This window comes from Dreissena polymorpha, chromosome 2 (genome assembly GCF_020536995.1).
Source record: "Dreissena polymorpha isolate Duluth1 chromosome 2, UMN_Dpol_1.0, whole genome shotgun sequence".
Taxonomy (NCBI): Eukaryota; Metazoa; Mollusca; class Bivalvia; order Myida; family Dreissenidae; genus Dreissena; species Dreissena polymorpha.
In genome coordinates, this window is record NC_068356.1 from 110,803,280 (window position 1) to 110,828,568 (window position 25,289).

The 25,289-nt window shown below is 35.5% G+C and overlaps 2 protein-coding genes across 3 annotated transcripts in view; one reads left to right on the forward strand and one right to left on the reverse strand.

Moving 5' to 3' along the window:
* The window catches only part of LOC127868505 (ubiquitin carboxyl-terminal hydrolase 22-like), a 20,101-nt gene extending 14,342 nt beyond the window's left edge, over positions 1–5,759 (reverse strand). For both annotated transcript variants that reach the window (XM_052410335.1, XM_052410336.1), the window contains exons 1-6: positions 5,546–5,759; positions 4,325–4,457; positions 2,182–2,292; positions 1,848–1,949; positions 1,312–1,487; positions 175–322 (exon numbers count right to left, since the gene is read on the reverse strand). In XM_052410335.1, coding sequence (XP_052266295.1) covers positions 175–322; positions 1,312–1,487; positions 1,848–1,949; positions 2,182–2,292; positions 4,325–4,457; positions 5,546–5,665 — 790 coding nt within the window. In that variant the 5' untranslated portion in view covers positions 5,666–5,759. The remainder of the gene's footprint in view (positions 1–174; positions 323–1,311; positions 1,488–1,847; positions 1,950–2,181; positions 2,293–4,324; positions 4,458–5,545) is intronic.
* Positions 5,743–15,121, forward strand: LOC127868506 (dehydrogenase/reductase SDR family member 7B-like). Its single transcript, XM_052410337.1, has 7 exons — positions 5,743–5,825; positions 8,134–8,280; positions 9,274–9,374; positions 11,354–11,567; positions 12,391–12,483; positions 13,877–14,029; positions 14,865–15,121. The coding sequence occupies exons 1-7, from the start codon at positions 5,822–5,824 to the stop codon at positions 15,086–15,088; spliced, it is 936 nt and encodes a 311-aa protein (XP_052266297.1). The 5' UTR covers positions 5,743–5,821; the 3' UTR covers positions 15,089–15,121.
* Positions 15,122–25,289: the final 10,168 nt, after the last annotated feature.

A 25,289-nucleotide genomic window follows, 5' to 3' on the forward strand; every position in this document is an offset into this window, starting at 1 on the left:
TAGCTCCAGAGTTCGAACTTCAATCAATGCGTGTTCTCAAGATCTTCTATTTGCACACAAAATACTTGTTCTTCCCAGAGACCGGACATTGTTTCAATATTGTAAGCAAGCTTAAAAATTCATTTAAAATTTGTTGTTGTGTTTTTTAATTTCTCAGATTCTTAAGGCACCCACCTATACAGTGACGATGCAACAGGTCCAGAGCTGCAATCAGGAACTCATGAGCATCCTGTTGTTCGTATCCGGCTAGATGTCGCGCACTGGTCCAAACTAGGTGCAAAAGTCGGTACGGAATGTACGTCGAACTGATGCCAGAGTAAAACTGCAAAAGAGAAGAATTTATTAGCCCTCTTGTGAACAGGTGAGATATCCTTGATATTGGGAATTTTAGTTAGTTTAAACTTATATAAATTGTATTTTAACTCAATTGCATTAGAAGTACTTACTACTTATTTGAAACCCTCTTGAGACCGTTTTCTGGGCCTAGAATCAGTTCTTAATTTGTCTTTGGGCAGATCTAAAGACCACTCCCACAGTGGGGATCAAACCCCTGACCTCTCGATCACTATCCAGACACAATATCCATTACACCACGGCCACCTTTCGTGTGGTTAAATCCCTAAATTATGAAGGGTCTGACACATCTTGTGAAATGGCCAGTGGGTCCTGTTACTGAACCCATGATATGAATAAGAATAAAGAATCATAAGGGACTTAATCATAGGCAAAATGCTAACATAAAAATAAATGTCATAGATTTAATAAAGGATATATGCATTTTTTTTCAAACAAGCAAAAAAAAAAAACACTCCTGTCTTAAGAAATTTGTTTCAATATTGGTCTGCTTGTGTATGATCATTTATTACAATTGGCCACATTAAAAAAATAAGATATTTTTGGCAAATTTAATAGATATTACTTAGTAACATTTACCATGGCCAAAAGCATTTCATTTCCAAGATCCAGTCCCAAAATTACCACTTGGTGTTTAAATACAGAGATTAAAGTTGTTATATCAATTTAACTAACATCTCAATGTTACTAAGTATTTTCTGGTTGTTTTTGTTAAGTTTTTTTTAAATGCTATTTTCTTACAATGTGCGAGACTGGTCAAGAGCTAAAATGTTTCATGCTGCGCGCTACCTTTAAATAAGATAGTCATCTAATATTCAATTTATTCTATTATTATCATTAAAACAAAGTGCATTCATGTCTATCACTAGTTAAAATGTAAGGATTTTTATCCAATCAAGCAAAAATTGGTTCAAACTAAACTAACTACATATTACAGTGGATCTTCAATCAACTAACCTCTTGAAAAATGCTGGACAGCTCACAGACAAGACACTGCTCATTTTCTTCCTTCAGCAACTGACAGACGTGCCTGTCTGCCAGAAAGTACTCTCTGAGCACCGGCGTATGGATCAGTGCCTGCACGATCGTGTTCATGAAACATGTGTTGCCGAGATTGATCAGTCCTCGAAGGCCTGAACAGAGAACAAATAATGTTACTTCAGTCGGATTACACATGGTAATAGTTATTGCAAATGAAATATTATTTTATGCTTTTATTATCAGTGGTTCATATAACTATTGATTTTGTTTGCTTGTTGAAGTCCATGGATTTTTGCTTTTTTTTACACCATTTCATCAGGGTTTCATGAGATAATTGATTTTTTTTTATATAAATGCATTCCATGGTTGATGGAGAAATATCTGTGAATTAAAATAAGTAATTCAATCTTTCACACAGGCAAAAGTAACATGGACAAATTATTTTAAGCCTAATGAAACTACTACAAGTTCCAGTTATTTCAACCCAATGGTCAATTTTTATCATTTCAAACCTATTGTTGACGAATCCTCCACCCGTCGCCTCTTACAATTCTTATGCAGCAATTCAACTTCTTTGTGATTAGGCTGCCAAACAGCAAACTGATTAAGAGCAGCTGTGAATAAAATACATACAAATTTATTGATTGCAATCAATCACGTCAGATGTTATTTATAAAATAAGATAAATAAAATGTTATGTCTGGAAGTATGAGCAACTAAGTCTATTACAGAAAGGAATGTTTCTCTCACATTTATTTAATGAAAAAATGTCTAACATAACCTTTGAAAACTAAGTCCTAAAATTATTCCAAATAATGTAGGTTAAGCATTTGTATTGCTGCCAACCTGGTATGGAAGACCTGTAGTTGAGAGTTTTGGCAATTTTGTCAATGTCCTTGTCATACACGTAATCGTCACAGGCAAAGCATCTTACCATGCCATAGGACATGTCAACAGCTGGAGCACAAAAGAAACGTACATGTAATTCATGACTCAATTGCAGCAGCCTTATAAAATACTGATAATATACAAGTGATTCTCTAGTTTGAATGCATTAACTTCAACTGAACCCATTCAAAGTAATTCAAATTTCAAATTTCCATCTTATAAAGTACAAAAACTGCAAACATATTAATAAACAATTGAAGTGATTCATATTATAAACAATAACTGAAATACATCTTTTTATTTCATTCTAAATTATAACACATTTAAGTTACACAGTTTCTGAAATTATCTTGAAATGATCGTTTACTCTAACTGATCATTAAAATTCAAAATAATATGTTTATTCCTCAAAATGGGATTTAAAAAAATACATTGTTCATTAATTGCTTGCCATCCAAACACAAGTACCGTAAAAATCCAGTCATAAGTCGAGATTTTTTACCTCAAAAATTTGATTAAATTTACAGTCTCGACTTATGAGGTCGTCCATGAAAAAAAATGATGACATTCTACCAAGATCGATCCCTGCGGTAATGGTTAAAGTTGTTGTTGTTGTTGTATAGAAAACTTGTTGAAATAGGACACACAAAAAGTCGTCTTTTAACTGATACTTACCAATTAATGTAACCACAGTTTGCCGCAAAATTTCCCTTGTTTTTATTTTCATAATTTAATCCAAAGTTTTCATGTTAGCAGGTGTTTTTTTACAACTGAACGTGTAAACAAAAGTTCAAGTCATTTTTAAAGTTGAGCGATAATTGGCAACCTGTGTGAATTGACAGTTTGACGTCATCAAAGGAAAGCCGCTTCCTTTCAAGAAGCCATACAGCATCACCCTTCTCGCCGATAAAATAAGATTCCTTTAATTTGTGAAGCGACATGTTTAACCAATCGTGAGTTTGTTATTCACTGGTAATCGTTTAATTATGTTTGAGCACATGCATAGCTCCGCATTGGAAACTTTTATGTAGAACAAAAGTGGAGTTAGCGGTCTATTGGTTATGTCAATTATTGTTAAAAAACATGTTTTACCGAGGAAGTAATCAATTGTTTTGATAGTCAGATTAAAAGTACAAAGATTTGATTACAGTGATCACAGTGTGTCATCGCATTATAAGTTTGTGGATTATTACTAGCATGGACAATTTCGTGCAAACTTTATAATAATAATTTATTAATTTGACTAACGCATTTGATTTGTGAAAATGCCTGGAAAACGCAAACGCCATGCGTATGACAATGCGTTTAAAATACGTGTGATCGAATTTGCAGAGCAATCAAATAATAATAGTGCTGCTGAACGCGAGTTTGGTGTTTCGTATGTCGTTGTTGTGTAAATTACGATGTACATGTATATACGTTCTGGTTTCCTATGTTGTTGAATTTGTTTTTATGTGGTTCATAATGATTTGCTTGTCTATATTTTTATATATTATTTTCGATTTCCTAAATAAATATCGTATTGATTATATTGAACAAAGTACATAATACACGTTTCCGCCATGTCTGAGTCACACAGGGCTATACTGACGTCATGGTCTTTTTATAGAATAAAAACTTCCCGTACATTTAAAATGGCGTCTGTTTATGAAATTCGTGGACGAACAATTTCTGACTCGACTTATGACTTGGACATATACAAAATCTCCAATTTTGGTATCATTTTTTACCCACCGACTTATGAGCGGGTAGACGTATGACTGGGTTTTTACGGTAATTGCATAGCTTGCCTATGTAGTCTATTGCTGTATAACAGACACTTAATTAAACTGCCTTGCTATCGGAAGTAGCTTTTACAGAATTGTGGTATTGCTGTCTTAGACCAAGGAAATTCCCATTCAGGCCAAGGCTTTATTTAGCTAGGTTACATCGGTGCCCAACATGAATCAACCACTGGGGGATGAATATTTGTACAACTTCTCTCAGATATCATGGGAGAATCCCCATAGAGGCATAAACAACTAAATTACTATCATTTGCTGCTTTGTATATAATTATTATTATAACTTATTTAAAGTTGAAAACATGAATATTTTTGCACCTATCCAGTGTTCATTTGCTCTTGCATGACTCTGAATGTGCTCATCTTGATGGCAGCCGAAGTAGACGCAGGACATGCAAGCGTGCAGTCGCAACTCATACACACGACACGTGTGGCAAACACTGTGTCGGGCCTGAAAGATAAAACAAATTAATCAAATACATTATTAATACATATATTGATATATTAAATTAACACAAACATTTCTAAATGGCACTCTATAATCAATCATTCATACTCATTAAATAAAATAAAAAAACATCATTATATGCTGTGTATTCTACTACAAAGTATATGTTACACAACTAATTTATAGTTGGTTGTCGAACAAAATGATTCATTCATATTGTTACATTAGTTGCAATAATTAAACTCTCAGCTTAGGCTGAGAGTTGCAATGCGCTCTCTATTGTCCATGGGTGCAAAATGTTATCAACAATGCAAGGGTTAAGGAACACTGAAACTGCAAGAACTTATTAAAGTTTACCTATCTAAACCACAAACTTATCTAAATGGTACCATTAAAGCAAGAAATAATTGATTTTATTGACTTAGGTTTTGTTTTGTACGCTGTATCCGCCATATTGGAAAATTGACCTAATATTGGTTATCTCACACTACACCAATATTTTGCACGTCGGGTTATGTGCTCCGGCCTATAAAGTCGATAACAATGTGGTATTCGATACAGAATACACTGTTTCAAATTTAAACAAAAACATGTCAGCGAGAAGAGTGTGTTGAAACATCGTCGTGTTTTTATAGGGTGCATGCAAATGATTACATCCGTAGGTTGCCATTCAGGTATATTTAACATGTTTATGAAGTTTATTCATTATTTTCCTCAATTTGTCACGAACAACGTCTGTTTAGTAAAGCGCTCGGATTCGCTGCGCTGAACTGCACCCATGTTTATGAGGGGGTGCATATGGACTGCCAGCGCCGCCATAGCAAAAATTATCAAAGGCTCTGGGAATCCGTTTATATGGACTAATTGTTACATGTGAGATATGACAATAACACAGGTGTATGAAAAAGGTGTGGCAACCCATTTATTACCAAATCAAGTAACGAAATTCCATACGTGGAATTTAAAGGGGGATGTGAATACTTTATTTTCAAGAAATAAAAATCAAATGACTTGTGTAATTGTGAAAATGATCGTTCTTTCACATCTCACTGTTTGACAGCACGGACTGACATAGTGACAAAGATTGTTACCTTGCGACGCCTTGCATCCGCTGTTTTACAACTTATGAAGCATGCATGGAGGATTTTGTATGAATCAAGACCTTTTTCTGTTTTTATTTTTTGTAAATGTTGACAACCGCTTAAGGTCATCGCGAACTATTAACTCAAAACCATAACTTTATTTTCATCCGAAAACTGCTCGGTTCAAACCATTTCTTCTTGCTGATCATGCGCACTGCATACACATCTACTTCCTGTCAAGTTTTACTTTCACTTTGTGACAGTTGAATCTTCAGAAAGTAAACAATGGGTCAGTTTTATGTTATACAATACAAGACGTCATTTGCATAGGAAGTTTATGCTTCAAGTAGTTTAAATAAACATTTTCAGAAGCATTAATGTTTGTCAGAATTGGGTCAATTTACATATCAATCTATGATATATTTCGGTTGATTTCTGGTTCGGATATGGATATTATTTATTTTGGTTTTATTGATATTACTTTGTTCATTTTTTTAACCGAATAGCAAAAATACATCAAAGGGCCTTTTCACAGATTTTGGCATGTATTGATGTTTGTCATTAAATGCTTTATATTGATTAATGTAATCATTGGATCTGAAAAGCTCCAGTAAAAAAACCAGAATAAAATTAAAGGAAAAAAAAGTAACCCTCAACAGGGCTCGAACCAATGACCGTGGAGTTAAAGTCTGTCTCTTAGACCACTTGACCATCCATGCTCATACAATTAATTATGAATTTTATACTTTATATAAGCAGCCCTCGTAGTATCACAAAATGTAATGATAACAACAGAACTCTCCAATTTGTTCAATCGATTCTCGTTGCAACGCTTTAAAATTTTCAGGTTTTTAAATCACCAAAAGATGCATTTAATGGCTATTTAATAGCATGGTAAATGTTCAGTATTACTGTTTCCTAACAAGTATCATAACAAAAATGTGCAAATCTGAAAAAATTATTTTGGTCAATTTACGAAAACATGAAAAGGCCCTTTTAAAACTGAAATAACTTAAACTTTAGTTGAATGGCTTCCAGAACTAAAAGGGATTATGATTTTTCAAGCCCCCGGCCACCATTTACAGAAAGCGTCATACAGCTATTCTCCTGTGCAAGTGATGAGATATACGTCCAAATTCTTTTTCTCAACCATAACCTTGCCATAAATTGATAAGTTTGCGAAAATGTAAACCAATCACAAGATGAATGTTATGTGTTTTACCTGTCTTCCGGCCATCATCAAATTTTAAAGGACACGCATAGAGATCAAAGGTTTTGTTTGAAAATAAAAAAGGAATGTGAAGGCCCCTCGGTACCATACACATGTATCTTGTTTTAATTTGTCAGACTCATGGTGAAGAGGTTTCTATACCACATCTTCATTGTACCGGTAATTATGTAAGAAGCTTTATACAGACCAGTAAGAGTTATATTGCTGTATGGAGAGCTTATATGATGCTGGATTTAATTAAATACTTTACTCTTCATAGTAACATAATTAATGAATTTTAAAAGCCTGGCTTACAAAAAAGGAGCGCTGATGTCCCCATTCTTCTTCCTGTTATGCCAATACTAGTGCCAATACTAGTTGGTAATGGGCACTAAGTCGATTTCATGCACTGCTTTTAACTAAAAATAATGTCATTAGCATCCTCAAAATAGCTGCACTGGATTGTACTCTTGAAGTGTTAGGATAATGTTACTGTTTTGGACAACAGTGCAAATTCATGAAAATGATAATTCAGTGTAACTATAATTTATGACTTGTTCATTACACAACTCTTTTGTTGATGCCATGTAACAAATACACATTTCAACATATTTACGTTTGTTATATTCATCTTCCATTATACAGGCACAGATGAAATAACATGTGGCGTTCTTTTCAAATAGAAATAACCTTTTCAAACATGCAATGCATAGACTAAAATTTATTATACATGTTAAATTATGTAGTGGTTACATGTTAAGAGATATGTAATAAATAGGTTATTACACAGTGATGACGTCCCCTAGGCCTGTATAGGCAAATATTGGGAGGCATAGGCCTTTAAGCTGAAGCCTTTGGGCCAGAGATGTGTCAATACTGGCCCATAGCACACCATAGCAGTGTTAATATCTTATAAATATTTTCAAAAATATTATTTAATTTTCACAAGTATTTGATAAATAAACACGTTTGTCCCTATTTATCAATGCTAAGTCAAATATTAATTGGTAAACTTATTAAAAAAAAAAACTTTTGTCTTGTACACTTTTAAAGGGTTGAGAAAAATCAGTAATGGTTTATAAATCTGATGATCAGTGAAGTGAACATGAATGATTGCTTATGAATGCACACTATTTGTTACAGTACTGGCAAACAATACAAAAATATTTAAAGATGTAATTTCTAATTATTGTTTTTAGGATATTCCAACAAATATTCCAGCAAACATAATATTCATCGATATTGTTTAAATGTAAAATGTTAATACGTCAAGGCATGGAGCATGAAATTATTTTATCATATATAGTTTTAACCGAAAAGCAGTTACAACATTTCCACATCAAAGTTTTTATTAATTCTAACTTGCATCTTCTTTTTTTGCTTTTAGATATGTCACCTAGCACAGTTCTGGCCTGGTGTGGGGGTACTGCAGGACTGATCTACCTTATATTATTCCTGCTTAGAAAAAGAAAACGCGTTCAGTTGAAGGGCAAAGTAGTTCTGATCACAGGTGCTAATTCTGGTCTGGGAAAAGGTATAATAGTTTGTCATTATGCAAACGACACCTATTCATATAGTATTATTGCATCGAAAGCCTAAGGCTTATTTTAACACTCTCTGGTCCGTCATTACTTTGGGAAGATCATAACAAAGCTCTCACTTCCAACTCCCTATCCGCTTAGCCATGATGAGCTGTTTTTGACTAAATGAGTTTTAATATAAAGTCATTGTCAGATTATCTTTGCAGCTTATTAATTTAGGATTCTTTCTACCTTAATTTCAGAAGTGTACAGTATTTTAATAAATTTGCCACTGTGACTAGGTTGTTGGCAATTTTACAAAAGTAAGACAAACAGAAAGCATATGTATACATGTACTGCTAAAGTTGTGACCTAGTATTTAGTACCTCACTTACATACATGCCTTATGAATAGGATACCTTGCCTTTGGCACTTTCTCCTATTCAAGCCAAATATTTAAAAAAAAGTTACGACTTATTTCGAACTGAAATTGGTCCTGACGAAAATTTGCTCAAAAATTGAAGGAAGCGGTTACCAGGAAGGTAAAGCTCATTTTATCAGTTTAACTTTTTTGACTGTTGCCTTTTTGTTAATATTCATCTTGTTTTTAGAAGGAGAAGGCAGTTTTTGTAGTCTAAGTAGTTTTGGATGTCATTTTAAGCTCGGCTGTTTTTGGAGAAAACCCGAGGTATTGTCATAGCCTGCTCGTTGTCTGCCGTCAGCCGGCGTCGTGCATAAAACATTTATATTGGCTCCAAAGTCAAAGTGCTTCCACCTACAACTTTGAAACTTCAAATATGGATGCACCTTGATGATTTCTACACGCCACACCCATTTTGGGGTCACAAGGTCAAAGGTCAAGGTCGCTGTGACTTCCAAAAAAAAAATAAAAAAATTTGACAAGTTTTCATTTATTAAAAAATGCACCCGCAGCCGAGGGTTGGCACCCGTTATGCGGTGCTCTTGTTAATGCTATGTGTTATTGTCTTCTTTTGCTTTACTTTCAGCGTGTGCAACGGTGTTCTACAGTGCAGGCTGCAAGGTTATACTGGCTGGACGGAATCTTTCAGAGCTTCAAAAAGTGAAAGAAGAGTTGCAAAGACTTAAGGTAAAAATTAAAAGGTTATGGTCCATGTGCCATTAGAAAACCCAACCAAATATAACAATTTTCCTCTTTTAGGCATAACTTCATTGTGGTCCTTTACAATTGGGTGGAAGATCTATAAGCATGTTCCATAAATTTTTGCTTGGAGTGATGGTTAAAAATAAAGTCAAACATATACCTGAATGGAGAATCTTGGACATCGATTCCAGCTGTCACTTGTTCCCATGCTTATTTTGCCCCAGGCGGACATTCGTTCCTACATGATTTTTACAGCATGGACATTATTTTGTTTCCACGTTCTTTTGACAGCCAGGACTTTGTTACCTACGTTATTTTGAATGAACAAACATGGGCTTTTATGTTATTTTGACAGCCCTGACATTGGTTACTATGGCTCATTGGGTCATTGTAGACCTGAAATGGTTTTATGTCACCCAGGGGTGACTAGAAGCCGATTCATGTCACTTTAAGCCGATTCTAGTCACCCGGTCGGCTTGAAGTCACCCCAGGGTGACATGGATCGGCTTGAAGTCACCATAGGGTGACAAGAACCGGCGTCTTGTCACCCCCAAGTGACTTCAAAACATTTCAGGTCGACAATGACCCAATGCTCTACATTCATTGGGTCATTGTTGACCTGAAGTGGCTTGAAGTCACCTGGGGGTGACGAGAAGCCGATTCATGTCACCTTGGGGTGACTTCAAGCCGATTCTAGTCACCTGGTCGGCTTGAAGTCACCCCAGGATGACAAGAATCGGCTTAAAGTGACCCTAGGGTGACAAAAATCGGCTTCTAGTCATCCCCGGGTGACTTGTGGGCCATTTAAGGTCGACAACAACCCAATAAGCGTTACTATGTTATTTTGACAGCCCTGACATTGGTTCCTATGTTAGTTTGACAGCCGGACATTGGTTCCTATGTGATTTTGACAACCTGGATATTGGTTCCCATGTTATTTTCACAGCTTGGAGAATGGTTCTTATGTTATTTTGACAACCTGGACAATTGTTCCTAGTATGTTATTTTGAAAACCGCAGACATTGGTTCCTATGTTTTTTTTGACAGCCTTTTTCAATCTGTTTACCCTGAATTTAGTCAGATATATTAAAACTATGTTTGGGAACATTTGTTTTTATTATTGATCATTTAAAAATATTACAGTAATATTAAAGTCAGCACAATGGTTTCATGTTTTCCAATTCATCTTGTGAAATTATTTTAAATCTCATAAAACCAGACAAACACTTGCTGATCCGTCTTATATTGACTTGCTGTCAGATAAGTTTGCTGAGGGAATTTTTATAAACCAAACATCAATATGATTTTAAAAAAAATCACTCCTTTGTTTTTATGCCCCCAGATCGAATGATCGGGGGCATATTGTTTTTTGCCTGTCTGTCTGTCATTTTGTGTCAAAACTTTAACGTTGGTTAAAGTTTTGCGATAACTTTTGCAATATTGAAGAAAGCAACTTGATATTTGGCATGCATGTGTATCTCATGAAGCTGCACATTTTTGAGTTGCGAAAGGTCAAGGTCATCCTTCAAGGTCAAAAGTAAAAAAATACAATCCAAGGGAAGTAAAAAGCTTTTAAAGGGAGATAATTTCTAAACCTGCCAAATGATGTAGTGAAATTTTATTTCAAAGCGGTGCAATAGGGGGCATTGTGTTTCTGACTAACACATCTCTTGTTTCTCTAAAAATTTACCATTAATTAGGTCCATAAAGCACATACTTAGAAACTCTTTTGGTTATTTTTCTGTGTACACGAAACATTTTTAATCAAACTTATGGTGTGCTTTTACTTATCCAATAGTGCGATGTGTGCATAAGCGTAATTTGAATTTTCAGTATTTACTTTCTCAGCGTAATGTCATGAAATTGCCATTAAGTATTTATTTTATTAAACATTTAATGTACCTGCCTTCTTTTCACTGTAACTATGCACATCATATTTCTCGATTTGACCTAATTTCCTTCAGTCATCAGGTGACCTTGGTATTCTTCAAGTTGACCTTTCTGACCTGGAGTCGCTGGGCAACAAAGGTCAAGAAGCAAAAGCCATATTTGATGCTGTGGACATTCTAGTCAACAATGCTGGGGTCAGTTATAGGGGATCAATAGAGGGAACAAACATGGATGTGCACCAAATGGTTATGAATGTGAACTACTTCGGACAAATCGCACTGACCAAAGGTTTTGTTTGATTGATTGCTTTCTAGATTTTTCGCAGTTTTAAAACTTAAGTCACACAGAAGAGTGAGTATACTGGATATATCATGGATGTTTGTCCATTTGTCTGTCTGTCTTTTGACACATACTTGTCTGACAAATTATTTCTACACTTTCCAACACAAGTTTTTCAACGTTAGGTGCATATTTCTGTATGATACGCAGCTGCACATGAAGTCAAACTATTCACATTTTTTTCTGGTCAAGCCAAGCTTTACTTAGTAGTTTTCCAATAGTAAGGGCCATCAACTGAAAACTTTCCAACTAAAAGTAATGATAGGTTGATAATTGCCCTATATTTGTTGCTTTTTATTATAGTTTTTTGTAAATTCTCATTTTGGGGGAAATATCTTCAAGTGAAATCATAAAATGAATTAATTACACTTATGCTTATGTCTTATGTATATCACTAGTTATATTACTACACTACATTTAATGGAGAGCTTACTAGTCATGCAATTGAAGGGCAGTTTCTAGATCTAATATTCCAGAAAATACAGTCAATAATTTTATGACAATTATGATTTATCAACCAAATCAATTGGCTCATGAACTACCATTCATTTTGGTCTTTACAATCGAGCAATGATCCACCAAAATTTGTGTGTACGTCACTTTGACAAGAACATGTATGCACACTTGATCAGAAATTGATTTCAATTTTTCCACCTTTACCACTGATTTCATGTTTTATTCAAAGAACAACCCTTCATATGAAAGTAGTCATGTTTTCTACTTTTATTCTTTTACAGAAAAATACATGAACAATAGTATTGGTCTTTTTCAGCCTTGTTACCAGTTTTGAAGGAGAGACCAGGTTCTTGCATCGTAGCAGTGAGCTCTGTTCAGGGGAGAATATCCATACCATACAGGTCTGCTTGTGAGTATTGTTGTGTCCGTAACGTAAGTTTCAGTATTGTTTATTGTGAATCATCAATGTCCACATTTTACAGAATCAAAATTTATAGTTACCTTGTAACTTTTAGCTTTCCTGAACATGAAGTTTTCATTTGCACAATTGTGAAGAGTCTATGTCAGTTGTCTTGTATTGACAAATACAAGCACTCTGCTCTAGAGGCTTCAGCTATGGCTCAATCTTGATGAAACTTGGGTCAGGATGGTGATATTGACCTAGCCCAAGTATGAATATGGGTTACCCAAGTTAACGAACTAAAGCACCGGGTCAAATCTAATATTAAAAAATTACAACTTCACACTCCACTGTTATGACTTATTCAAAGTCAATGGTGATGATACTTAGTTAGAAAGAACTTAATAATATCTAGAGAAGAGACAAATCTGGGTTATGTGGGGTCAAAAACAAGGTCACCTTACTTAATAATATCTAGAGAAGAGACAAATCTGGGTTATGTGGGGTCAAAAACAAGGTCACCTGATGAAATCTTGTTACCCCCTCTTAGAAGCCTAGAAAAAATCTTGTTACCCCAGTGGGCAGAAGCCACATTCATTATTCAATCTGAATGAAAGACAGACTGTCAATCCTGGCCCAGTTTCAAATTGGAAATGACGGTTTAATAAAAATGACACCAGTAAGGGTCGAAGGAAAAATATTATTGGCACTCTCAATGCCTTATGTGTGACATTATGATTAAACATAGTCTGAATATTTATCATGATCATATTTCATGTCCACTTCATGCCCTAGTATTAACCCTTTGCATGCTGGGAAATTTGTCGTCTGCTAAAATGTCGTCTGCTGAATTTCTAAAATTAGCATTTTCTTCGATTTTTTTCAAAGAATACTATCAGAATAGCAAACAGTTTGGATCCAGATGAGACGCCACGTTCTGTGGCGTCTCATCTGGATCCAAACTGTTTGCAAAGGCCTTCAAAATTCGGTTCCCGCACTGAAAGGGTTAAAGGTTATAAGCAAGATAATTAAATAATAAAAGTAAATGTAGTCACAACATAACACTTGATTAGCAGATGCAGCTTTATTGAGTATTATCCCTGTAAAGACATTTAAATTGGGAAGAATATATGCAAACATTGTACAGTAGAATTGGGAAATGGGTCGATTCAAGTAAAAAAACTTGACTGCTCTGCAGTGTTTTAAGAAACCTTTTAATTGATTGGCTAAGTACGAGAAGACATATACTAGCTGAGGAACTTGTCAGTACATGCATTTTAAAAATATTCATTACTTAAATATTGCAAACCTTGTTTGTAGTATGGCCATGGTTCTTGGTTTCTTGACTTACTCACACTTGCAATACCGGTACTCATTAAATGCTCTTGTTTTTGCGCCATAGATGCAGCATCGAAACACGCCATGCAAGCCTTCTTTGACTGTTTACGTGCAGAACTGTGGGACACCGGAGTTGGGGTATGCGTGGTTAACCCAGGCTACATCCAGACGAGTCTTTCCACAAATGCCTTGTGCGGCGATGGGTCCAAGTATGGAGGTGAGAATTGAGCAGAATGGCTCAAACCAAAAATGTATGTATTGTATTGTTCCATCATAAATTTCATTAATCAATCAATGACAAAAAGGACAATATAGGTTCTATTTACTTATGTCTTATAATAATTGAAATTCAGCGGGTTGAAATCGACCACCCATTTCATCCTCTATTATAGGTAATAGAAATTAATTCAGCAGTAAGGAGGCTTATCTATGATTACATTCAAAGCAGATTAAGGGTTAAATATATAACTTAAACTCAGTTAACCCTTTCCCACTCAGAAGCAAAGTGAAAATGGCTATGTGCAAACAGTACAAAACCAGAAGAACCTGTGAGTAACACTTATTTCCGAATTTTAGTCAAAACACCCCAAATTTTCCCAATACAAAGGGATCCAGTCTCATTTCCAAAATGGTGATAAAAAAACAAATAATCATTACTGGCAGGGAAATTGAGCCTATTACAGCCCCAAATTTACCCTATAAAACCACTGGTTAAATGTTCAGTCAATGTAAGGCTGTATTCACAGTTCAAGAAAGTATATCATCTTTATGTCATGAATTAATGTACATGTATAGCATTTTGCCAATGTGTAAAAAAAATAGGGTCCATCCCAAAACAATTGAATAACGCTTGAAAGCAAAAGGCTTTAAAAGCTACCGGGTATTCATCTTAAAGAAAATGTGGATTTATTTCCACAAAAGTATTAAATGCACATAAAGCCAAATGTGTAAAAGTTGCTAATGTAGCTGTACACATTTAGACAATCTGACGTTTAACAGTGGGCACTTGTTACAAAATCAGAAGTCCCCATATTGTAAAAATGTTTTTTCAGTGACAGACACAACGACTGCATCAGGATTACCTCCGGAGACAGTTGCTCAACAGATCCTGAAAGCAGTTGAATGCGGGAAACCAGAAATATTCCCTGCCACGATGACACAAACACTTGCTATAACACTGCGTATTCTGGCACCCAGTCTGTTCTTTTGGATAATGGCCCATAGAGCAAAGAAACAATCAAAAGTCGATGCAAGAATGCATCCAAAAAGTGATTAATCCTAGGAATTAAATAAAATAAATAATATTGTATTCGTTATTTTATTTGTTTTTTTTTTTTGTATTTTGTATCCCTTTTTTAGCTCACCTTAGCACAATGTGCTCATGATGAGCTTTTGTGATCGCTTTTTTCCGTTGTGTGTCCTGCGGCGTCAGCATTTGTCTTGTTAACACTATAAACGCCACATTTATTTAAATTTGGTCAGAGGATTTGTCTGAACGATGTCTTGGACGAGTTTGAAAATGTTTACAGTCGCTTGAAAAACATGGCCGCCAGGGGCAGTGCAATTTTCCTAATAAGGCTTTATATGTCTAAAGTAAAACCTTGTTAACACTTTAGAGGCCACATTTATTAAACTTAGTCTGAAGATTCGGCCCAATTATATCTTGGACGAGTTTGAAAATGATACCGGTTGGTTAAAAAACATGGCCTCCAGGGGGCGGGGCATTTTTCTTTATGTGGCTAAATAGTAAAACCTTGTTAACACTCTAGAGATCACATTTATTGATTGATCATCATGAAACTTGGTCAGAAGATTTGTCCCAATGATATCTTGGACGACTTCGAAAATGGTTCCAGTTGGTTGAAAAACATGGCCCCCAGGGGGCGGGGCATTTTTTCTTATATGGCTATATACCCAATGTATGGCTATAGTAAAACTTTGTTAACACTCTTGAAGCCACATTTATTGTCCGATCATCATAAAACTTGGTCAGAAGATTTGTCTTAATGATATCTTGAACGAGTACGACAATGGTTCCAGTTGGTTGATTTTTTAGTAAAACCTTGTTTACATTCTTGAAGCCACATTTATCACCATCGTCATGAAACTTGGTTGCAAGCTTTGTCCCAATTATATCTTGGATGAGTTTGAAAATGATTCCAGTTGTTTGAAAAACATGGCCCCAAGGGGGCGGGCATTTTTCCTTATATGGCTTAAAGTGATATTATGGGCATCTTACAGTTTATAGGTGTCTATCGCAACCGTTGTTTATTTTTGGTGTTTTCACTTTATATACAGTTATATTTGTTAATGCAGCATCAACATACTAAAACAATATCCCGGAAAGAGAAAAATAATGTATTTGAATATCAACCGTACTTTCGTTTGACAACTGATCATGCATGTATGATGTGAACCTAAATTTAGTTTTAGTGCAGATTCGTTCATAAGACACATGTCTTGTAAAATTTCGAATATAAAATATATTTTTATAAACAACTGGTAGCAAGATGACTTGCAGATAATTGGTCAGTAACCACATTTTAACTAACTCTTTTGACCTGTTAATTCTTTTCATCTCAATTCAACAGTGAAAAATGCCCATAATATCACTTTAAGTAAAACCATGTTAACACTCTACAGGCCACATTTATTGTCCAATCATCATAGAACTTGGTCAGAAGATTAATCCCAATGATATCTTGGAAGAGTTCAAAATCAGTTCCAATTTGTGTAAAAACATGGCCACCATGGTAAGAGGTGGGGCATTTTTCCTTATATGAATATAGTAAAAACTTGTTAACACTCTAATAAAATTAACATTTATTGTACAATCTTCATGAAACTTGATCAGAACATTTTGTTCTAATGATATCTTGAACGAGTTCGAAAATGGTTCCGGTTTCTTGAGAAATATGGCCGCAATGGGGTGGGGATTTTTCTTTATATGGCTATATTATATTACTATAGTAAAACCTTGTTAACACTCCAGAGGCCACATTTATTGTCTGATCTTAATGAAACTTGGTCAGAAGATTTGTCCCAATGATTTCTAGGAACGAGTTTGAAAACATTCCTGGTTGGTTGAAAAACATGGCCAGCAGCGGGCAGGGCATTTTTCCATACATGGCTATAGTTAAAACTTGTTAACACTCTAAAAGTCACATTTAATTTTATTGTCCAATGATATCTTGGATCAGTTCAAAAATAGTTCCTTTGTGTTGAAAAACATAGCCACAAGGGGTCGGGGAATTTATCCTGATATTGCAATAGTTAAACCTTGTTAGCACTCTAAAAGTTACATTTATAGTTCACTCTGAATTAAACTTGGTCAGAACATTTGTTCTAATGATATCTTGGGGCTGCACTCAGCAGGTCAGTTCCTATGTATCTCAAGTGAGCGACTTTGGGCCTTTCAGGCCCTCATTTGGTTAACGTGAGTGAGTTGACAGAGAGCTGTTTGAACATTGCACAAAAGTTTGTTCATGCTACATAACATGGTTAAGTATGTGTTGGCATAGCAGAAACTAAATGCCCCATGTCTGAAGGGTCAATATAAAATTAGCATGTTATTAACCATTACAAATTATAAAGTGGTATTACTTTTAATTCTTTGCAAATAGAATGTTTGTGCTATTGAAGAGTCTGAACGTAAACATTTAGTTTGATTATTTTGCGATATAACTTTATATACTTTATACATATGTAATAATGAGCTATTATTTATCTGTCTATTAACATTTTAATCTTTTTCAGTTAGGTAAATTTGTTCCATTCACTTGCATTTTGTTGAAAAGGTGTGTTCAGACAAAAGCAAATGGCAAATATCTGATTTCACTGACAGAAACTTAATCAGCAGTTTTGTTAGAAATGCATACAAGTTTAATCAAAACGCTGAAGGCACTGAAGTTGTTTGCGATTGCATAATTTAAGATGCAATTCATTTTTCAAAATTAATCGCAAGTTTATGAACACACGCCATTCACATTTATGAAGAGTGTGTATTAACGCACGGGTCGAGTTTTGTGTGCACTTTTTATCATCCTATTTATTTCATAGAGATAACTTAGACAAAACAAAAGCTGTGTTTGTGAAACACAATGCCCCCTACTGCGCCGCTTTGAAGCCATATATTTTACCTTTGACCTTGAAGGATGACCTTGACCTTTCACCACTCAAAATGTGCAGCTCCATGAGATACGCATGCATGCCAAAAATGGAGTTGCTATCTTCAATATTGCAAATTTTGACCTTTGACCTTGAAGGATGACCTTGACCTTTCACCACTAAAAATGTGCAGCTCCATGAGAGACGCATGCATGCCAAATATCGAGTTGCTATCTTTAACATTGCAAAATTTGACCCTTGACCTTGAAGGATGACCTTGACCTTTCACAACTCAAAATGTGCAGCTCAATGAGATACACATGCATGCCAAATATCAAGTTGCTATCTTCAATATTGCAAATTTTTTACCTTTGACCTTGACGGATGACCTTGACTTTGACCTTTCACCACTCAAAATGTGCAGCTCCATGTGATACACGTGCATGCCAAATATCGAGTTAATATCTTCAACATTGCCAAATTTGACCTTGACCTTGAAGGATGACCTTGACCTTTCACCACTCAAAATGTGCAGCTCCATGAGATACGCATGCATGCCAAATATCGAGTTGCTATCTTCAATATTGCAAAATTTGACCTTTGACCTTGAAGGATGACCTTGACCTTTCACCACTCAAAATGTGCAGCTCCATGAGATATGCATGAATGCCAAATATCAAGTTGCTATCTTCAATATTGCAAACTTTGACCTTTGACCATAACCTTGAAGGATTACCTTGACCTTTCACCACTCAAAATGTGCAGCTCCATGAGATACACATGCATGCCAAATATCAAAATACTATCTTCGATATTGCAAAATTTGACCTTTCACCTTGAAGGATGACCTTGACCTTTCACCATTCAAAATGTGCAGCTCCATATATATATGATACACATGCATGCCAAATATCAAGTTGCTATCTTCAATATTGCAAAAGTTATGGGCAATGTTAAAGTTTTCGGACGGACGGACGGACAAACAGACAGAGTGACTGACGAACAGACAGACGGACAGTTAAAAAACTATATGCCACCTTTCAGGGGCATAAAAAAGTTATGGCGAAAGTTAAAGTTTTCGGACTGACAGACAGATGCCATATATTTGACCTTTTACCTTGAAGGATGACCTTGACCTTCCACCTTTCAAAATGTGCAGCTCCATGAGATACACATGCATGCCAAATATCAAGTTGCTATCTTCAATATTGAAAAAGTGATGGCCAATGTTAAAGTTTTCGGACGAACAGACGCCATATATTTGACATTTGACCTTGAAGGATGACCTTGACCTTCACCTTTCACTACTCAAAATGTGCAGCTTCATGAGATACACATGCATGGCAAATATCAAGTTGCTATCTTCAATATTGAAAAAGTTATGGCCAATGTTAAAGTTTTCGGACAGACGGACAGACGCCATATATTTGACATTTGACCTTGAAGAATGACCTTGACCTTCACCTTTCACTACTCAAAATGTGTAGCTTCATGAGATACACATGCATGCAAAATATCAAGTTGCTATCTTCAATATAAAAAAAGTTATGGCCAATGATAAAGTTTTCGGACGGACAGACACCATATATTTGACATTTGACCTTGACTTTTCACCATTCAAAATTTTCAGCTCCTTGAGATGCACATATATGCCAAATATCAAGTTGCTATGTTCAATATTGAAAAAGTTATGGCCATTAAAGTTTTCGGACGGACAGACTGACACACTGACTGACTGACAGACAGTTCAACTGCTATGTGCCACCCTACCGGGGGCATAATAAAAACAACATGGCCTTTTTTGGACATTCTAAAAGCATAGAAAGTATGATGAAAATGGCAGTGAGAACTGAATATAAAGACAATTTGCATTCACCATCATATTAAATGAATATTGTTGGAATATCGAATACCTATCTCACTAAGAATATAATTTCATGATGAAAATTCACTTTACAAAACTTTTGATTTTTGACACCATATACAAATTCAAAATATAGCAGTCAGTATGTGTGTATGTCAGTCTATCCAAAAACTTTAATGGCCATAACATTTTCAATATTGAAGATAGCAACTTGATATTTGGCATGCATGTGCATCTCACGGAGCTGCACATTTTGAGTGGTGAAAGGTGAAGGTGAATGTCATCCTTTAAGGTCAAATGTCTAATATATGGCATCTGTCCGTCCGTCCAAAAACTTAAACATTGGCCATTACTTTTGCACTATTGAAGATAGCATCTTGATATTTGGCATGCATGTGTATCTAATGGAGCTGAACATTTTGAGTGGTGAAAGGTGAAGGTCATCCTTCAAGGTCAAATGTCAAATATATGGCGTCTGTCCGTCCGAAAACTTTAACATTGGCCATAACTTTTTCAATATTGAAGATAGCAACTTGATATTTGGCATGCATGTGTATCTCATGAAGCTGCACATTTTAAGTGGTGGAAGTTGAAGGTCAAGGTCATACTTCAAGGTCAAAGGTCAAAAAAAAAAAAAAAAATCAAAGCGGCGTTGTCATGAAGCTGCACATTTTGAGTGGTGGAAGTTCAAGGTCAAGGTCATCCTTCAAGGTCAAAGGTAAAAATAAATAATTTTTTTTTTTCAAAGCGGCGCAATAGGGGGCATTGTGTTTCTGACGAACACATCTCTTGTTACTCACAAATTAGGTAGTCATCAAGACAGCCCTGTTGACGCTTACATTGTTGTTTATGCATTACTTGTAACCCATTCACACAATGTCAACAACTCTTATTAAACATAGGTATAGAGTACTCATGCGCTTTTTCGGCATATCTGTTTTACTCAGCTTTTCATCTTAATGACTTTTACATAACGCCAGCAGACACGCATGAATGTTTTCGAATAGTTCATAGGCTGATTCTAGATAAAACCTCTGAACTTTGGCTACATCACTGTGTCTGTGCTCAGCGTAAAGGATGTAGCACTGTTCAGTGTAATGAATTCCGGACTACTCTCTGAATGTTCAAACGACACAAATTGTGGCCCAGTTACAATTTATACGCGTTAAAATCTATTTTGCAGAATTTCAGTTTTGCTTTCAAGATGAGAAAACAATCATTACCAAAATAGTATAGTGTCGCGATAAGAAGAAAATCGTTTAATTATCCAACCACAATGTTTGCTGTACTCCTTCAGCACGTCTGGAAATTGTTCCTGAACACCTGGATAGGCTGCCCTTATTTACAAGTTTGCTATTTTGAATTCAATTTTGTATCGAAAAGCATTGTGCTAAAATGTGTCATTTACAATTCGTAATGAGATTTTTAATGACCCTCGTCATGCGAAAGTGGGTCTTATTCCATATGCGCTCATCATATATATATAGCCCACTCAGCCAGCTCATCTCTCAGTCCGGTCAGGTGATACATAATGAGGCCATAACATATTGAGTGATTTTTATAGCGAACAGCATAGCCTCTGACCAGACTGCGCAAATGCACATGTTGAGTTTAAGAAACGCATAAGACCCATTTTCGCATGACGCGGCTATGAAAATGTGATTTAAATGTGTCGAAAGAAAACTGCGTTTTAATAAAACATTAACATACAATATATTTGGATAGTGAAGAAATATACTCATAATAAGGCATGTGAAGACACATATGATGTGCACTCCCATACTATATTTTTTATCTTCTTACACTAATGTGTGGTTTGACACTGACAACACACATTTCATGCGGTGAATATGCAAGTTATAAGTGAAAAAAAACCACAATAGTTAAACTTTTGTTTTCATTTTATTTAATTATTTAGAAAAGTAAATTGCAAACTTTATTTTAAAGTCAGCGTTTACGCCGACTACATTTTAAAGATATTTATTGTTCTATTTAGTCGTTTTCGGCTTTAGCGATTATAAAGCATTTTTGAGGTTGTCTATAGTACACCTGTAGTAATTGGTGAACTCATGTCCAATGTTTTATAAATTGAGAACTGTGAATATAAACAAGCTTAACCTTCTACTATTGCGTTGTTAGCACCCGTAAATACAAAAGATCGCCACTATCTGTTGAGAGCAAAAGAACGTTTCCCAGAAATCCCCGCTGTAGAAGCATGAACAAGGTTACAAAACAGATCATTCGTGTTATATTTAATTGTTTGTTATATTCGGTTTTAGCCATTATGAAGCATTTTTGTTGTTGTCTATCGTATCCCTGATGTTATTGTTGAACTCATGTTCAACGTTTTATAAATTGAGAATATAAACAAGCGTAACCTTATACAATTGCGTTGTTTTCCTGAATCTATTAATAGCCTCAGATTAACAAGCGTAACCTTATACTATTGCGTTGTTATCACCAGTGCAATTGGACTCTCCCTTGTTTATCAGCAGCCGCATCTATTAATAGCCTCAGATTATGAATGGGCTGAGGAAAAATACTACGTCATGAAGACGCAGCAGAAAGTGGACTATTTTAATCATTCATAAACAATCTTAATCATTCATAAACAATCTCTTCCGCGACATGTATAATACAATCATTGTTTATTTATTCTTTTCTATATAAGCTTCGTTCGAAACTATTACATTGAACATGATATTCAAATAATGTTTCCATTTGTGAATAAAAATATAGTTGGAGAACTCAAACCTTTTGCATAAATTATACAACTCTTTTTTGCGCGGATGTGGCAGGTAGTAGGCTCTCCATAGATAAGCCGAACCGACTTAAAATTTTGAGTAACAACATTAGCTGGTCGCTAAGAATATTGTTAATGAGGGGGTTTATAAATCACCTTTTTGTTAACTTGTCCTTTCATTTGGAACTGGTTCAATGCAATAATACAGTAAATTCTGTCCAACCTTAACTCAATTGTCCGTTGTCAGTGACAATGGACAATGGATTTTACAACACCTGTGTTAAATAATTTAGCTATTACTACTGGTAGTAGTACTAGTTATTCAATCAGTTCAGCATACCAACATACCATTTCTTGTGTCCATTCGTATTCCATAGTTTGATCATGCAAAGCAGTTTAACTTGCTCCTGGGTTGTCCTTTCTGGTACACAATACTCCTTTTGTATTGGCTATGGCAGGTCACATGCTGACTGTGTATTTTCCCATATAAGGTCTTTAGCTTTTAATATCCAGTCAGTAACGATAAATATCACGAAAGTAAACAAGATTTAACTCTTGACCTGTTATGTACATGTATATCTTACTAATCCCTATTGGTGTGATATAGGATAGGACATTAATTGTATTGGGTCTGTAAGAAGCCGTGTCACTTACAATAAACAACTTAAGAACATTTACCTGATTCTTGTACACTCAATTAAAATAAATTGGGCTCTGGAATTGTTTCTTACACTAATTCATGCTTTCTGTGTGAAACTAAAAATGTGGTACATCACTACATGTAACAGTGCAGTGCTCCAGCTAGGCCTAAATGGGCGCCAAACCCTGCCCTTTTGAAACCCCAACCTGCCCTTCCAAGGCCCCAACCTGCCCTTTAATTTGAAAAAAATAATATTTTTTTTTAGACATGATTATTTATAAATCTCTTATTAAAAAACTGTAATTAATGTATTCCTCATTTTAGACATTTTATTTGAATGGTTTAATAATAATGGGAATAATATATTCCAACAATTATTAATAAAACAAAAGGCCCATGAGGGCCTGAATCGCTCTACTGGCTGGAATCAATAGGGCTCAAGCCCTTGATAGTATGAACAATCTGAGTAAGTTTTAAATAAACTGACCCAAAATGGGAAATTTATCGCATAAAAATGAAGAAACGTAAAATTTAAACTTCAAATGGCTCCTTTTCAACAATAAGTTGGACAAATTTTCTTCACTCTCAATAGGGTTCTGGCCCTTGATGATATAAAACATCTGTTGAAGTTTCAAAAGGATAGAACTTTATATGTAAACAAACAAATGTGTTTGTCGGAAACACTATGTCCCCTTCTGCGCCGTTTTGAATTAATTTTTTTGACCTTTGACCTTGAAGGATGACCTTGACCTTTCACCACTCAAAATGTGCAGCTCCATGAGATACACATGCATGCCAAATATCAAGATGCTATCTTCAATATTGCAAAAGTTATGGCAAAATGATAAATATTTTCATTTTGTTCTCAAATTCAAGGGGAGATAATTCTGGACTTATAACTCCGATATTGCTCATTTTCATTAGGGTTTGACTCATCATTCAGATAAAGAAACTGTGCAAGTTGGGAAATGGTTTGATGAAAACTGTGGACTTTATTGCGTAAACAAGCCTTATTTCACAATTTTCTCAAATTCAAGGGGAGATAATTCTGGACTTTTTACTCTGATGTAACCCATTTTCAATAGGGTTCGAGTCCTCATTAATATAAAGACACTGAACAAGTTTGAAAAGAATCGGATGAAAACTGTGGACTTTATTGCGTAAACAAGAAAAAGTCTAACGCACGCACGGACGACGGAAACCACGCCATGACATAACTCTTCAGGCCTTCGGCCAGTAGAGCTAACAAGAAACCGTCGAAGACGGGTGATGCTCCCCAACGGTTTTTTTTGTCACAATATTGCACTACATGTATATATTCAAATAAAGGAAACGTCTTGAGGGGCATAACTTTGGCAAAATATTACGATGGATGGTTTAGCAACTTAAACATTTCAATGGGCCATAACTCTCTAAATAAATCATCTAACCAGAACCCACAAATAACATGCGCATCTTCTCAAGGTAGTTAAGCTTCCCATAAAGCTTCATTGAATTCCAGTCAGTAGTTTGGGAGAAATAGCCCAACAAGAATTGCACTATATGTACAGTTTATAGAAAATTTCAAAGGGCCATAACTCTGTGAAAAATCATCCGACTAGAACCCGCTGATAATATGCACATGTCCTCTTGGTAGTGAAGCTTCCCATAAAGTTTCATTGAATTGCGGTCATTAGTTGCTGAGAAATAGCCCGGACAAGAATTGCACTATATGTACAGTTAGGGGAAAATTTCAAAGGGCCATAACTCTGTAAAAAATCATCCAACCAGAACCGGCTGATAATATGCACATCTCCTCTTGGTAGTAAAGCTTCCCATAAAGTTTAATTGAATTCTGGTCATTAATTGCTGAGAAATAGCCAGGACAAACATTGTGCACTGACAGACGGACATACAGACGCACGCACGGACAGACGAAGCGGCGACTATATGCTCCCCCAAAAATTAATTTTGGGGGAGCATAATAAATTAATATGCAACAGGGAATTCCAGATACGCCTGCAAGCTCGAAATTGCCCTTTTGACCACATACTGCGCGTCGAAAGTGCTCTTTTGACAAAATAGCCCCCCCCATGCCCTTTTCAAATCCTAGCTGGAGCACTGAACGTGCATTATTTTGTTTC

What these genes read in the sequence shown, in the direction of transcription:
- LOC127868506 (XM_052410337.1), top strand. An exon ending in AAGAGTTGCAAAGACTTAAG is followed by an intron (nt 9,375 to 11,353) that starts GTAAAAATTAAA and finishes AATTTCCTTCAG; the next exon opens with TCATCAGGTGACCTTGGTAT. An exon ending in ACAAATCGCACTGACCAAAG is followed by an intron (nt 11,568 to 12,390) that starts GTTTTGTTTGAT and finishes GGTCTTTTTCAG; the next exon opens with CCTTGTTACCAGTTTTGAAG.